Source organism: Notechis scutatus, chromosome 1, assembly GCF_049901735.1.
Source record: "Notechis scutatus isolate UNSWTSFEM ecotype Mainland chromosome 1, rNotScu1.2, whole genome shotgun sequence".
NCBI lineage: Eukaryota > Metazoa > Chordata > Lepidosauria > Squamata > Elapidae > Notechis > Notechis scutatus.
Window position 1 is genome coordinate 213,560,037 of NC_142009.1, and position 16,039 is coordinate 213,576,075.

A 16,039-nucleotide genomic window follows, 5' to 3' on the forward strand; every position below is an offset into this window, starting at 1 on the left:
ATTGACTGCATAGTGGTGTGACGATTTCATAAATTAGATAACGCTGGTTTCATAATAGCAACTGAACAAACAACTACCAACTAGAGTTGTTCTGCTATATAATCTGCCTTACTTTCAAATAAGTAAATTGCACAAGGAAAGAATTATGAAGATCATTTGCGGCATCTAAAATGTATTTTCTGTGTGGAGGGAATAATTTTGGCACTCTTAACTACAGAAAGAGTCCATTATTGTGTGGGAGATACCTTTCTCTATAGAGTAAGTGAGTAAATCAGCCATAAAGAGTGGTTACTTATAAAATGAAAAGCTTTCAGTTTGTAGATGAAATTAGCCTTATTAACTAGGGCATCCACTACAGCACATAGATGATCTGAATGTTTTCATCAGAGGCTGTAATAATAGCAAAATTGTTTTGCTTGTGGTGCTTCTGCAGCCTACTTTATTCCCAAGCTTCGCTGTCAATGCTAACCAATACACTGAAAGAAAGAAAACATATTTTACAGTTTTCTGTAAAGTGGTACGTAATGCCTCAACATTTGTAACAAGATAGTTTTAACCAAAAATGTTTAAATATTCCTCACCCATATCATTAAAGAGCTGAATAACCACTCTAAAATTGCTTTTATACTGCAGATGGAAAAACCCTGCCCCCTCATGCTAATTATTTTAGACATTTTGTTTCTAAACAACCTATAATCTTATTTTCTACCACTGTAGCCTTCTCTGACACAAGCTTTATGCTCAGTCACTCTCACACACAAACACATTTTGTTGATAAACTCACTCACGAACATATTTTTGTAGGAAAATTCTCATTTTTAACATTTCTGTGCACTGATGCTATCTCCTGTACGCATTCTGCCTTTATCTTAGCAAACACGGTTTCGAAACAAAGTGATGTTCATGTTTGCTTTGTGCTCTCCCGCATTCAGATTCTTCTTCTAACTCAAAAACAAAAGGAATGATAAAAGGTAATTAAAGAGTTGATTGTACTGGTTGCCAAAGCACTCAGTTTCTTGGGACAAGATAGGAAACTGATGTGGCACGTTTCCACTCATAACTGCAGTCATCATGAAGAAAAAAGCTTAAAAAAAATCAATGCATAGTAATAGTTGCAAACTTAAAATGTGAAATATGATTAGCCTCCCCATGTTTTTTACAATCTTGCTAGGTAAGATCTCTGAATGATTGTTATACTCCCATTTAAAGGGAATTTAGCTTAATCTAAGCCTGTTTTCTTTTACTCCAAATTATAGCTTGCCCATGAGGGAACTTAAGAGGTTATCATTGCAGCATGATTATCTACAAAATAAAAGCAGTTTCCCCCTCCCTCCCCCCAAAAACATTGCAATAATACTTGATAAGTAAAAAAAGAAAAAAGAAGGCAGCTTAAGATATGAGGGAACTCCATGACCCCTTAGTGAAAACCTTCCTCACTGATGACAATTATTTCTGTCCACTCATGTCCACTCACCCTCCGAAACTGACACAAACATTTTGCTGGTAATGCCACCTTTCTGCACCTTCCCAGCTCCACTAATTTTCTCACAGATATTAAAGACCATCTTATCAAACCATTACTGTTTTTCAAATAGACAATTTTTTTATTAGTGCTAAATCCGTTGGTGTCCAAAAGAAAGACTCACTAAATGCAGTGTTGAACCTGGAGAGCGTGTAGATGTATTTTCAAAAGGGTAAAGACAAACTCTTTGAAGAAAAAAAATCAACCCAAGGAGAGCCACGAAGTGCTGAATATCGGCTTGAGGAAAACTCACTCATCCTGAACAGTGGTGGGATTCAAAAAAAATTACTACCAGTTCTGTGGGCGTGGCTTGGTGGGCATGTTGTGGCTTGGTGAGCGTGGCAGGGGAAGGTTACTGTAAAATCCCCATTCCCTCCCCACCCCACTAACCTGCTTTTCAGCTCCGTTCTCCTTTGCAGGGTAACCAAAAAAGACCCAGCTAATCAGCTGGGACTCAGGAGGCAGAGAATAGATGGGGGCGGGGCCAGTCAGAAGTGGTATTTGCCGGTTCTCCGAACTACTCAAAATTTCCACTACCGGTTCCCCAGAACTGGTCAGAACCTGCTGAATACCACCTCTGATCCTGAAGCTACAAAATGAATTTTGGGCTCATAACTGAATGCATCTGAGTTATTGGAAGTTGGTGAAACTTCTATTGAGAAGAGCATTCCAAAGGATATCCAATACTTCTGAGAGCTTTCTCTTCGTTATTAAGAAGCTAAGCTCTTAAGTTATTGCTAAAGAAATCTGCAGAAATATTTTCAACACTTTTTTTTTATCTAAGCCTATTCACCAATAAATTTAGGTTTGTTCATTCCATGTTTACCATTCAAATAGTAACAGAATTGTGAAAGCTTCTTCCTGAAAAAAAATTGACCAGTTCAGGATATCCTAGTCTGGTCATAAGAACTAAACACATTGTCATTATGTGCATTTTATATATGGGTGTGAAGATTATTTCTTAAAATATAATTAATAGAGCAGCAATTACCTATCCAGATCTTCAGTCTTTGCTTCAGGTATCCTGAACAGAATCTATCAGAATGGTATACAGGTAGTCTTTAAGTTATGACAATTGGGCCCCAAATTTACATTGCTAAGTGAAACATTTGTTAAGTGAGTTTTGCCTCATTTTACGACCTTTCTTGTCACCATTGTGAAGTGAATGACTGCAGTTGTTAAGTTAGTAACACGGTTGTTAAATGAATCTGGCTTCCCCATTGACTTGGCTTGTCAGAAGATCGCAAAGGCTTATCACATGACCCCAGGACATTGTAACCATCATGTATACGAGTCAGTGGACAAATGTCTGAATTTTGATCATGTGACCATGATCGTGTGAAAAACGAGTCATTTTTTTTTTAGTGCTGTTGTCATTTAGAACGATCACTAAATGAACTGTTGTGAGTTGAGGACTACTTAGTCCACCTTCCTTTAAGCTGTCCAAGTACAGGTAGTCCTTGGCTTACGACCACAAAACGGAGCTCAAAATTTCTGTTGTTAAGTGAGGCTGCGTTTCGCCCCATTTTTACCACCTTTCAACTATTTACAAAGTCTGCACTAACTACTATTCATCTTCTCATCACTCCTTATCACCCATCCCCTCCCACTTGTGACTGTAGGACTGTAATTTTGTCGCTTGTATCCTTACAACTTATATTGACTGTTTCCTAGTATGATTTCATTGCTTATTGTACCCTATGACTATCATTAAGTGTTTTACCTTATGATTCTTGACTCTGGACAAATGTATCTTTTCTTTTATGTACACTGAGAGCATTTGCACCAAGACAAATTCCTGGTGTGTCCAATCACACTTGGCCAATAAAAGAATTCTAATTCTAAATTCTTGCCATTGTTGTTAAGTGAATCACTGCAGTTAATAAGTTAGTAACATAGTTGTTGACTTCGCTCGTCAGAAGGTCGCAAATGGTGGTCACATGACCTTGGGACACAGCAACGGTCATAAGTATGAACCAGTTTCCAAGCATCTGACTTTTGATCACATGTTCCTGGGGATGCTGCAAAGGTCGTAACTGTGAAAAATGGTCATGTCACTGTTTTCAGTGCCGTTGTAACTTTGAACGGTCACCAAATGAACTGTTGTAAGTTGAGGACTACCTGTACAAGCATTTTCAGATTTTACTGGGGAATTACAACCAAGCTCATAAGCGACAACTGTATGTATCCTAGGCAAAAAGCAATGAAGACCATTACAAGTTAGAGGGATTAAATATTTAAAAAGCAATAGTATGTCCATGCTTTGGTAATCAGTTTGGAAAAGTTATTGCTTCAGCATCATAACTCGAGTCTTCAGCACATTTCATGTTCATTCACATTCATTTTTAAAAAAAGAAATAAATCCATAAAAAGCCTGACTGCAGAAATAAATGATGACTGGTTGGCTTCACCATTCAACGCGACTCCAAGAATGATTGTTGGAGTTTACTTTACATTATCTACAGTGGGAAATGTAAAGCAAAGCTGACACCCTTGCTTTTTTGCATTTGAAGTCCATTTCAATAACAAACATGTATAGTATTGCTTTTTCAGCTATTAGCATCTAGTGGATGTCTGGATTTTTGTGAGCAACTTGAATACCCAATAAAGGAAACCACATTTCATAAGGGAATTGTAATTTGCATTTACAGAGTTCTTTTTGAAGCATATGAAGCACTTAACATTGTACCAATTCATAAATCATACTTATAATTGGCATTATTTTTCTGGTATTTCAGACCTTAGCTGAAAGCTTGGGTTACAGACTTTACAACTCCATTTGAGTAACTGTTATACTGACAAGTGATACCTCAAATCATTTTAGTTGAATGCAGAAATAAGGCTTATTGAAATCAGCTAATAGATTTTCTGTTTTAATTTCTCAGCTATATCAAGAGTGGCAACACCTGGTGGACCTTGGATCTTCTAAAAATTTAAACAGGATCTCATCTGGTTAATATTTCATAGAATCCCAGAGCTAGGAATAGGTTGAAAAGCTGGAAAAACATCTCAGAAAATCATTGGAAAACTACTTCTTTGTCATGGACCTGAGTCACTCAGAGTCAAACTCAATTTGAATGAGATTTCAGTTTTATTAGTTTTCTCACTGAAGAATATAGGTAATACAGCCTGTGGTAGAATGTTTTGCCCGTAGTATTGATATACATTTGCTTAGTAAATAAATACATATTAAAAATCTGCAGATCTTCACTAGTTTCCAAAACAGTGGTGGTATTCAGCCAGTTCGCATCGGTTCAGGTGAACCAGTAGCAAGGATTTGGTGTGGGTCACCGAACCGGAAGTATGTTCTGGCTGGTCACAACCCTGACCCGGTCGCCCAGTTGCCGCTGGCTGGCTTGCCCCACCCGCCCGATGCTCGCTTACCTTGCCCTCCTGACGCTCGCCCCTTCAGGTTTTTCCCCCCCTCCCAACGATCATCTGTTCATATGATCAGCTATGCCAGATTCTCCTAGCTGTCTTACTGCTTCGCCCAGGATGATTCCCTGAGGCCCAGGAAGGCAAAAAAATGGAGGAAGGGGAGCAGCCCCCCCCTTCATTCTTTGCCTTCCTGAGCCCCAGGGGAGCCTCTGGGAGCAAAAACGCCCCCAGGAGGCTCCCCTGAGGCCCAGAAGGCCCCAAAAAGGAGCAAGGGGAGGGGGGTGCTGCTCCAGACTCCATCTTCTTTCTTCCTGAGCCTCAGGGGAGCTTCCTGGGAGCAAAAAGGCACACCTCCGGAGGCTTGCCTGAGGCCCAGAAGGCCCCAAAAACGGGTGGGGGGAGTGGCTACCAAAAAGAAAAAAAAATGCCACACCTACCCAGTCACATGGCTACGCCCACCAAGCCACGCCCACAAAATCGGTAGTAAAAAGTTTTGAATCCCACCACTGCTCCAAAAGCAACTTCACGACTTTCCACAATGCCACAAGAAGCAATGCACAGAATTTAAATCGGATAGATTGAAACACAGGTGAAACATGGAAGACGGACAAAAGTCCACAGGGTTGAATATGTGCTAAAATCCTTCCTCCCTATTCCCTATCTTTTTGACTTCCCTTCCCTATTGAAACAAGTTGATCAAAGCAATTTCCCACCTTCAAATAATTTGCATTGTCCAAAACCAGTTTCCACGATGATCGATGGACACTGTTTAAAACAAAATTCCAATGTTGAAAGGCAGTTGACAATACAGGAATATTAAATCCTAATCGCACAGTGAAGATGTGTACATATGTGTGTGTCTGAAGGTGTGCAAATGATTCCCTCACAGTAGGACTTCTCCCTTTCCCCAGTATGATACCAAAAGTGACCTCTACTAGCTTATAGGGCATTTCCAATACAGGATATTTATTGTACATGTCATCAGAATGAAAATTGAATGCTACAATTTGGGCTAAATAAAATTGTTCTTGTTTGAGCCTGGCAGACTCTAAAGGGAACCTGACTACCACTTTATGAAGTAAACATGTATATGCATATGGTAACAGTTGCCTCGAGGGATAAGCTTTAAATTCCTTTTTGATCATTGCTTTACATGTGGATTATTTCCAGGTTCAGTTTTGCTCCTTGTGAACACAAGAGGGCAAAACAGAGCACTGTAAACCCTTTTTTCAATATGGTAAGTTGGCCAAACAAGTTAGAAGTTTTTGTTTTACATTTTACTGATTTATTCTCTGCTTCAAACATGATCCGTGTATTGCAACTGAAATCTTAACTAGTGCAAAGATAAAACGAGAGAGGATTACATTTTTGAATAATACTGAAAAATGTGTGAGGAATAATGAACTTGATCACAGCACAAAAAGAAAATTTCGGCCTGAAGTTCTTCAGGGACCCCTGGCCTTCAGCTTCGACAAAAGCATTTCATTTTTCCGGCATTCCTGTTGATGCAAAAGAGACAGGTGGATGCTTCAAAACTTAAAAGAGACATCTAGGCTAAACAACAATGCTAGTCCTGCCATCCCAGGCACTATTAGAAAGATGTAATTCACACCATGTTAATGGAAGCTCCTTCTCAAAAGTGACTGTTATAGTTTCAAGATAGCTGTCTACTTTGAATTCAAATTCCATAAACATGAGAACCTGAAGCAAGGGAATTTGACAGGTCAAAGGTAGAAGGAATAGAAAGGGGATCAATTTGGCCTGTTTTGATCATGTTGAAAAGTAAAAGACTCTCTAAAAAATCACAGTAGCCCTAAATAACAATGCTATCTAGGTTAGTTTTCACCAGTATAGGCAACCCATTCACTATACACAGCCTTCCCATCCCATTTGTTTGCATTTTTTTCACTTTTCAAAGGGGTGGGAGTGAATCCATTGTTTCCCAGAGGTCTCCCACTTCCACTTTCTAAACATATGAAACAAGGGGGGGGAAATGGGTCAAAAAAATTTGTCCTTTCCTTTGACATCATTATGTCTTCTACTCTGGTGTGTGTGCATTGGTGTGTCTGTCCTAAAAATGCTCAAGACCTGTAGATTTCTACCCATGTTTCTGTCAAGTAGCCAAGATGACAGAGGTCAACAACACACTAAATAATGAACTATGATCTGTAAGTCAGAGTGGTTTGGGTTCAGGCTGATATGATAAGGCAGAGTTCCCAACCTTTCCGGGTTGGTGGCCTGGAGGGGGGAGGGGAGAAAAAGGGGATGGTTTTGTGGGACAGGTAGGTGTGTATGTATGTGTGCTCATTTGAGTAGGACCGAGAGCGCCCTTGACACTCGTGTGAGTGGGGTCGACCTTTGCACAAGTAGGGCCACAAGCCTCCGTGACCGATCGGCCAAGTAGGTTTGCGATCGCCTGCGACACTTGCATGAGTGAGGCTACGAACTAGTGATGCTTATCCAAGTGAGGCCACAAGCCCCCGCAACACTCGCATGAGTGGGGCTCTGCATGGACAACAGCCAGGCACTCATACATCCCACTTGTGAATAGGCCGCAGCCCGGTATTGGGCTGTTGGCCCCACAGGTTGGGGACTCCTGTGATAAGAAATAAAACCACCCAAAAGTCACTTGTTGAGATGGCTGGCTATAGAAATCAATCAATCAAACAAACAAACTAATAATATTCTAAGTTCTGGTCTGTCATAATGTGTGACCCTAACAATCCCATACACTGCTTTCAGCTTTTAACAACCAAATTAAATTCCACTGATTACATAAGACTGTTTTATGTGACATTAAATGATAAAGAATATATGGTGATATCAAAAAAAAACATTGCTGAAAAACAACCCTATTTTAAAATATTATCAAGCTATGATGTATCATATGTAAATCAATATCTGTTCCTTCATGTAGCATAACCATACCGTATTAACCTAACCCATTGTGAAAACCATTGAAACCTGGTTTAAGGAATGACCCGAGATCTTTGAATAAAGTTTTGGTTGTGCATTGTCTATTACACAGCTGTCACATATTGCTGATTGTTCTTTCCTTTCTAAAACCCGGTACAGTATCTGGAGTGGCAAGCTGCTTAGAACTCTAGGAGAGAAAATATAAATTATACCAGTTCCATAACCGACACCCCTCTTTTACCTCTTTAAATTCTTTGACTGTTTTGAAGTAAAGCCTCTGCTTCTCTAGTAATTCCAAATATTCATCATTTAATTGGTCCCTTCTCATTTTGTTTTCTTGTTTTTTTCTCTCCAACTGTTGTAAGGAGAAAAAAAAAAGACAGGTGGTACTATGCAACACCATTCAATACACAGTAACTACACCAAATCAAGCAATATATAAAAATATATTTATATATACATACACACACACACATATATATATACATACGTGTACACACACACACACACACACAAATAAACTTTCAGGGATTTTTCTCTGTACTCCCCTCCCCCCCCCCACAAACAAATTACCTTGTTTCACAGCACCTTAATCTATAAATCTTTAAACAGGGAAATGGGGAAAACAGGCATACCCTGAAAGATCATATAATAAAGTTCTATAAACTCCTCAATATCCTAACTCTGTTACCTGTGTTGTAACTTTCCTTGCCCCTTCTGCTTAAAAAACAGAAGTTAGAACAACTCTGAGGCTCCACTTTCATGGTCCATATTCATATGAAAATATAGATCAAATGGACTTTTGTTATTCTCTCAGGTAATTTCTGTCCTACCTGAATCCACAATGGATCAAATGAAGTTTAGCCAGAGAAAAGCACAACAGATTGTGCTTGATTTGAGCATTGGTTGCTTTGAACTATGGCAGTTAAAATTGATTAAGTAAAACTAAATGTTTTGCAATATCATCCAGTTTGTTAATTTACAGCAAGATATCATCTTCAAATAATATAGGGTACAGGCAATATTGAACAGCCCTTATCTCATCCAAAAGAATCTACAATTCCTTTGCCAAGGTGAATTCCCCTACCTCAATGTCAAAGTTTTGATAGGCCCTATCCAGCTTCAGCTACCCCAATCAAGGCAATATTTTCTGTGGTTGAACAGCTCTTAACCCTTCCACTGACATTGGCTTCTCTGAAAATGTTTGCTCTAATTCAATTCTCTGTAGCACATTGAGGTATGCTCATATTTAGAGGAAGTGAAAGGGTACCAGCAAACAATTCTACTGACATTTGAAAAAAGGAAACATGCACACATATCAAATATCTGAAAAAGGCTATCTAACCTTCATTCGGTTCTGTTTAATTCCTTCTACAATCTGTTCCATTTGTCGCAGAAATTGGTCTCGAGCACTAGGGGAAGCCATGGCTCTGAAAGGAAAAGAAAATGTTTTACATGGTGGACAGGAAGATTGAGACTGGAAAAGTGAAAAAAGCTATACTTTTGCCCAGTTTATTTTTCTACAGCAATATACAGTTAAAGAAGGATAGCATACATATATGTTCATTCTACTCTTTTTATATAGTCTTATTTTCCAGCCTTTGATAAGTCCCTGCAGTTTTCTTGGCTAGGTTTTCAGAAGTGGTTTGCCTTTGCTTGCTTCCTAGGGCTGAGAGTGAGTGACTGGCTTTGTGCCTAAGGCGAGCCTAGAATCATGGTTTCTAGCTTGATGCCTTAACCATTATACCAAACTGGGTCTTCATAGTCAATGGAGTTATTGTAAGCTTATGGATTCTAGGATGATAATAAATCATCATAGAATGAGAGGAAAGAAGTAGACTTTGTTTCATTAAAACATTATTTGGAAATAGTATCTTGCATCTATGAAAAGCAGTACTGAAAGTTCGAGGCTCTCAAACCTACAAATCATGGCCAAATGTAACCTTCAAATCATTGCAGCCCTCCAGAATTCTTTGTAGAAATTGAGATACCGCCTACCGATAAATGATATCTAAGCAAAGGTACCGAATATCCAGGATGAGCTACAGGGTAAGGAGTGGTCTGGTTCCCATAACTTGTCTCAGTCCCATTCAATAGCTATCCCAGCTTAGGAGGGTATGGTTAAGTGGTCTCCCAGTGATAACCTCAAAGCTGATCCTGGCCAGTATCTCCTGTTCTCAGACTCTATGGCAGGTCATGCCTTCAGGTATAGACAAGGAGGAAGTGAAATTTGGTCAGGGAAGATAAGCAGGAGACCAGGGCAGCCACGAGGAGAGGTAGTTGAAGAGGAGGAGGAGTCTGGCCATCCCTCCATACTACTCCCTGTCTTGAGCAAGGACTGGAAAGACAAAAAGCAAGCAAGATTTTTCTGCCCAGCAAAGAGAGGGAACAGAAAGGAAACCAAGGGACAAAACTATCACTCTAGTCAAGAAAAGACCAAAAAAGCATACTTTTCCTACAGGATTATTCCCTTCCCTTCCCTTCCCTTCCCTTCCCTTCCCTTCCCTTCCCTTCCCTTCCCTTCCCTTCCCTTCCCTTCCCTTCCCTTCCCTTCCTTTCCTTTCCTTTCCTTTCCTTTCCTTTCCTTTCCTTTCCTTTCCTTTCCTTTCCTTTCCTTTCCTTTCCTTTCCTTCCTTCCCTTCCCTTCCTTCCCTTCCTTCCCTTCCCTTCCCCCTTCCCTTCCCTTCCTTCCTTCCCTTCCCTTCCCTTCCCTTCCCTTTCCTTTCCTTTCCTTTCCTTTCCTTTCCCTTCCCTTCCCTTCCTTCCTTTCCTTTCCTTTCCTTTCCTTTCCTTTCCTTTCCTTTCCTTCCTTCCTTCCCTTCCCTTCCCTTCCCTTCCCTTCCCAATCAATCCATCCATCCATCCATCCATCCACCTTGAATTCTGGCAACTGCCTGCAGGGTTCCTGAAGTTTTCTTAGCAACATTTTCAAAAGTGGTTTGTCTTTGTCTAGGGTTGAAAGACAGGTCACCCAGATATCAGGTTTCTATTTCACAGAAATGGTTTTGTTGTTGTTGTTAATTTAATAACTATATGATTAACAGTATGCTGTGATACTTTTCATTGTCTTTATTTTTTGCTTGTCCAAGTCCTTTGTATCAATTTAGGAATATGAGGAGGCTTTAGTGTGGCAATCTTCCAGTTAATGGAAGTAGTTCTCACTGTGGCACTCATGATGATTTAAGTTTGAGACCCCGGTTTAACAAGTGCTCCAAATCATGTTCAATGAGCATAAAGAGCTCTTACTAAAACAAGACAATCTGGCAGGCAAACACTCTCAGGAACCCCATGAAATCTTTGTTCGCAACGAAAGTCTCTGTGTGTTTGCAAACACAACCACGACCAATTATGGTTTAGTTGCAAACATGCCTAGGGACTCATTTCTTTAAATGGTATAACTGCAAACCAACCTTTTATGGTTTCTTGGATGATGTACAAAACTGACATGGTTATTAGTTCCAGCCATGCTGCCTGGGGACAAGCAATTTTACTTATGTGCCCTAAATAAATAACTTAGATTCAGAAGAATATTGCTAAAGCACAAGAAATACATGAAAGCCAGTTTTGGATAGTGGTTAAGGCACCAGGCTAGAAACTGGGAGATTGCAAGCTGCCAGGAGTCAAGAACAAAAAAAACCAAATACTTAGAGGACCATTTTCTATTTCTCCCTGGAATGCAACAAATAGCATATGTATTGTTTATTAGATTTTTTTTTACCTTGATTACTTTATAAATGAGTTATTTATATATTCAAGATGGCTAACATACCAAATACTCCTCCCTCCTATTTTTCCCATGACAACAACCCTGTGAGGTAGGGTGGGCTGAGAGAGTGACTGGCCCAAGGTCACCCAGCTGCCTTTATGTGCCTAAGCAAGACTCAAATTCAGTCTCCTGGTTTCTAGGCCAGCACTAATCTAGTTAGCCGCTACACTGAACTGATTCGGTTTAAAAACTCAGAGAAAAATAGCAGGAGTATATTTTGCACAAGCAACTATAACTATTGGGTAGAGTTTTATAATTCATAGTATGAGATACTCTCCTGTATATGTAAAGGCTTTAACAGTGTTTCTTAAATTGAAACTGAACATAAGAAGTCATGAAACTATGCTAAGCCCAAAGGGGAAAAAATGTGATCAGTCTACTTACTGCTGGAAGTTATCATGAACAGAATTAAGCAAATTAACCTGAAAAAGCCAAAATATAAAGTGTAAAAAGTTTTGTAAAGTCATTCAAGCAATAGACTTGCTAAAAAGCAATTTATATATGATGGTATATTATACAATAGAATACTGATTACATGGTTACTGGCACAAGAGCATGTGAACTCTTCATATCCTGGTTTGTAAAAAAATGAGATGTGATGCTTGATAGCTTATGCATACCTGCAATTATTATGGCAAGAATATTTATCCATGAACCAGCTTGTGTTTACCTTGGTATATTAAATGTAAATGCTACCAGCTATCACATTTCCAGCACTATACAAAATGTGTGCTGGCAGGAAATTTAGATTACCGCAGTCTAAAATGTCCAGATATTTATTGTATTTTGTTCAAGCTAGCACAGATATTTAGATAAACATAACATAACATATTTAGATAAACATAACTATAGCATACTACAATTTCTCACTTATTTTCCCAAATAACCTAGAAGAAATTCAAAAACCAAGTCAAAAGGTTCATAGGTGTGGGAGTATATACAGCTATATAGCCAGAGGGGTACAAGCTAAAAAGAAATAAAATGAATTCTGACAATAAGGCTGCAATGTTTTAAAAATAATAAAATACTAAATAAAAAATACTAGATTCACTGAGTCATCCTCAGAACAGAATCACACCGAAAGAGGATTAAGCTCCTAATTAGTTAGTGGAACAGGCTAAAACTGACCAAATTGAAAAAATTCTAAATAAAATAAATTATGTTTGGCAGTATTCCATCTTCCTGCTTCCAAGGCTGAAGAACCAACATTAAACAGAATCTTATGAGGAAAAATAGAATTCCTACCCAGCACCATAAGATGTACAATTACATTGCATAATCTAGATGTATCCTCTTATCCCTCCTTGTATCAGCATGTGGTCATTGGGTCTAGGACACCTCATCACAGCCAAGTTGCCACTGGACAATAATGCCACAGCCAAGTTGCCACAGGACAAAAGTTACAGAATACTGAAGAAATTGTGAAATAGAAGAATTAAAGAAAGGATGCAAAAGGAGGAACAAAATGAGATGTGAATGATAAACGTGAACATATTTTTAAAATTATTTTAAATAATTAAATGGAAATGGAAATAGGCTGGTCACAAAGCCAGAAGAACTGATGGCAGGTGGACCAAGGCAGTCATAGAATGTATTCCACTTGATAAAAAGCATCCACGAAAGAAACCTAACACGAGAGGGATCAACAACATCAGAAGTATTGCGGGCCCAAATGGCAAAAGAAACCTCAGGAGCATATTGGTTGGATACATGCGGAAGAGGCGTTCATCCTGCAGTGGGATAGACAATGACTAAAATGATGAATTAAATAAAATTGTTGAACTGTCCCGTGGCGAAATGGCCGCAGCGAATTGTCCTGTGGTGAGTTGATCATAGTGAGCTGGCCACCATGAGTTAGCCGTGGCAAATTGGCAGCAGTGAGTTGGCCGCAGCAAGTTGACCGTAGCAAATTCTCCTGTTCCGTGGACATCAGTCGCATATTGATTCACTGAGACACAACACTGCTGAATCTATCTTTATATCCATAACGTGAACAGTATTTTTAAGCAAAGGGTTGTTTGTTTTACAAATTCCAAGTGTACCCAATATAATTAGTTAATAAGCAAGTATAAATGGATTGGAATGGATTGGAAAAGGAATGGATTTCCAGTGAAAAAAAAAATGCAGACTACAGGAACCAGGAGCACTACTCAGATAACACTGAGGACATAGATAAAACTTCAAGTGCTTCAAAGACCCTTTAAAAGGATGCAAAGGAGCATAAATCCTTCCATTCTCTACTATCCTGTCAGAGCTGGAGAAGCTTCTTGGATGAGAAGCTAAATGTCTTCAAAAGAAAGAACAAAAAAGTCCAGTTGCTTTCTGAAAAAGCACCTTTGGGACAACCATGACCTGGATGACTGAGAATCTCTGCAGACTTTAAGCAAGCATAAAGTATATTTTAGTTCTAAATAAGCAGATGTAGGATTTGCAGCCTTAGGTGAGTTACTGCATATTATCCAGCTCAAAAATAGTCTTTGTGTTTTCCCAAATTACTGCGAAACTTATTTACCTCTTTTTCCAAATACACCTTTTTATCATCCAGTGTGTTGTAGAGAGTAAAAAACTGCTTTGTTTCTTTGTGCGTTGCTGATACTGTGAAAAACCAAGAATTCAGAAAAGCAAGTTAAAAAGGTAGCAGACCACAACTGGTTGTATTTAATTTATTTAATTTACAGCCCAAACTCCAACAAATATTCAAAGATGCTGAAACAAAAATTAAAACACAAGGAAAACAATTTCAAAATGCAGATTAAAAGTAAAAGTAAAATAGCTCCCAAATCATTTAAGACTTAAATGTCTAAATCAGGGGTTCTTATTTCGACAATTTTAAGATAAGTGGACTTCAAATCTCAGAATTCCCAAGCCAGCATATATCTTTTAAGGATAGTCTCCTACAAGTAGTCCCTGATTTACGACTGTAATTGAACCTGGCAATTATGGTTGTAAATCATGACAATCATAAAGCAGTTTGAAAAAATCATGTTTGACCAATGCAGCTGTTGTTAAGCCAACACAGTGGTTGCTAAGAGAACAATGAGGACATTAAGTCCAGCCAAAATTGTTCACTATGGCCTTTTTTGTTTTGTTTTTGCTGGAAAGTAGAAGTAAATGCCACTTTCTTGCAGACTTATTGTAAATTACTTATCATGTGATTTCAGGACACTGCAAAAAAAATCTTTTTTTTGGGGGGGGGGGGGTGTCTGCTGTAACTTTGAATGGTTGTTAAGCAAATAGTCGTAAACTGAGAACTACCTGTACCATAGTAGTTGAGATGTGCTATAACAAGGCAAGGCATGGGTAATTATTGCTACATCTAACTGACTTAGAATAGGTCACAATCCAGGTATCTAGCATATCTGTTCAAAGGAAATCCTCACTAGGCTGCCATCAGTGAATCCAATGATATTGCAGAGTATTTTGCACAAATAATTTTTTTTCCAGTTATCCAGTTCTTTTCCTTATGCCAAATGATGATTATCAGGACTGAACGTCTGTTTTCACCTTGGTACTGTTTTGATCCATGATGTTAAAGGGGTTTTTCAATCATGCGTTCAGGATGTTTTCTTTTCACAGTTCACCACTGTTCTCTTCGTGTTTTTATATCATTAAAGTTGCACCTTTTCTACTTTACAGCTCAATTCTCGTGAGCGAATAAACCGCGTAGGGATAAGATCGGAGCCTCCCCCGATTGCCTTCCAGCATTCGGGTGTCCCGCGGGTAAAAATAACACCAAAAAAAATTCCTTTCACAGAGGCAGCCAGCCACCTTGGTGCTCCCTGGCTAACATGTGCCATATGCTTGCTAGCTAACTAACTAACTAACTAACTAACTAACTAACTAACTAAATAAATAAATAAATAAATAAATAAATAAATAAATAAATAAATAATAAAGCACCCCTTCTATATTTCAATGTTCAGAAAGGATCTAATAAAACATTCCATTTAAGAAAGCAACTGTATGGGTTATTGATTTCAGCAGGCATTCCCCTGGGTGCCTGGGTTTAGAAGTGCATCCATTTTTAATGTAATTGTTCCTACATAGATCTGTTTCCAAAACAGTGAATTACTAAATTGTATCCTTAATCTACACCAGGTGTCCCCAACCTGTGAGTCATGGCCCACTACTGGGCCATGGCCTATTTGCAAGAGGGCCGCATGAGTGGTGGGCCAGTGCATTAGCAGCCCACTCGTGTGAGCCCCGGAGTTCTCAGCCCCACTCACACAAATGAACCTGGATGCTCATGCAGCCATGCCTGATCCTCGCACAAAGCCATCCTTTCTTCCCACCCACCTTCATCCCCCACCGGGCTGCCAACCCTGAAAGTTTGGGGAATGCTAGCTTACACCATGGGTTTTACAATTTCCCCAATCTTAAGCAGATCATTTAAATTTTATAGGCAGGTCATACTATATTCATCAAATTACTAAACAAACCCACTAGTAAAATCAAGT

At 39.0% G+C, this 16,039-nt stretch overlaps 1 protein-coding gene across 2 annotated transcripts in view; it reads right to left on the minus strand.

Moving 5' to 3' along the window:
• Window positions 1–4,590: 4,590 nt before the first annotated feature.
• Window positions 4,591–16,039, minus strand: part of CCDC93 (CCC complex scaffolding subunit CCDC93) — a 43,465-nt gene continuing 32,016 nt past the window's right edge. For both annotated transcript variants that reach the window (XM_026665405.2, XM_026665404.2), the window contains 5 exons: window positions 14,095–14,177; window positions 11,967–12,004; window positions 9,162–9,246; window positions 8,058–8,171; window positions 4,591–6,399 (listed from right to left, as the gene is read on the minus strand). In XM_026665405.2, coding sequence (XP_026521190.1) covers window positions 6,346–6,399; window positions 8,058–8,171; window positions 9,162–9,246; window positions 11,967–12,004; window positions 14,095–14,177 — 374 coding nt within the window. In that variant the 3' untranslated portion in view covers window positions 4,591–6,345. The remainder of the gene's footprint in view (window positions 6,400–8,057; window positions 8,172–9,161; window positions 9,247–11,966; window positions 12,005–14,094; window positions 14,178–16,039) is intronic.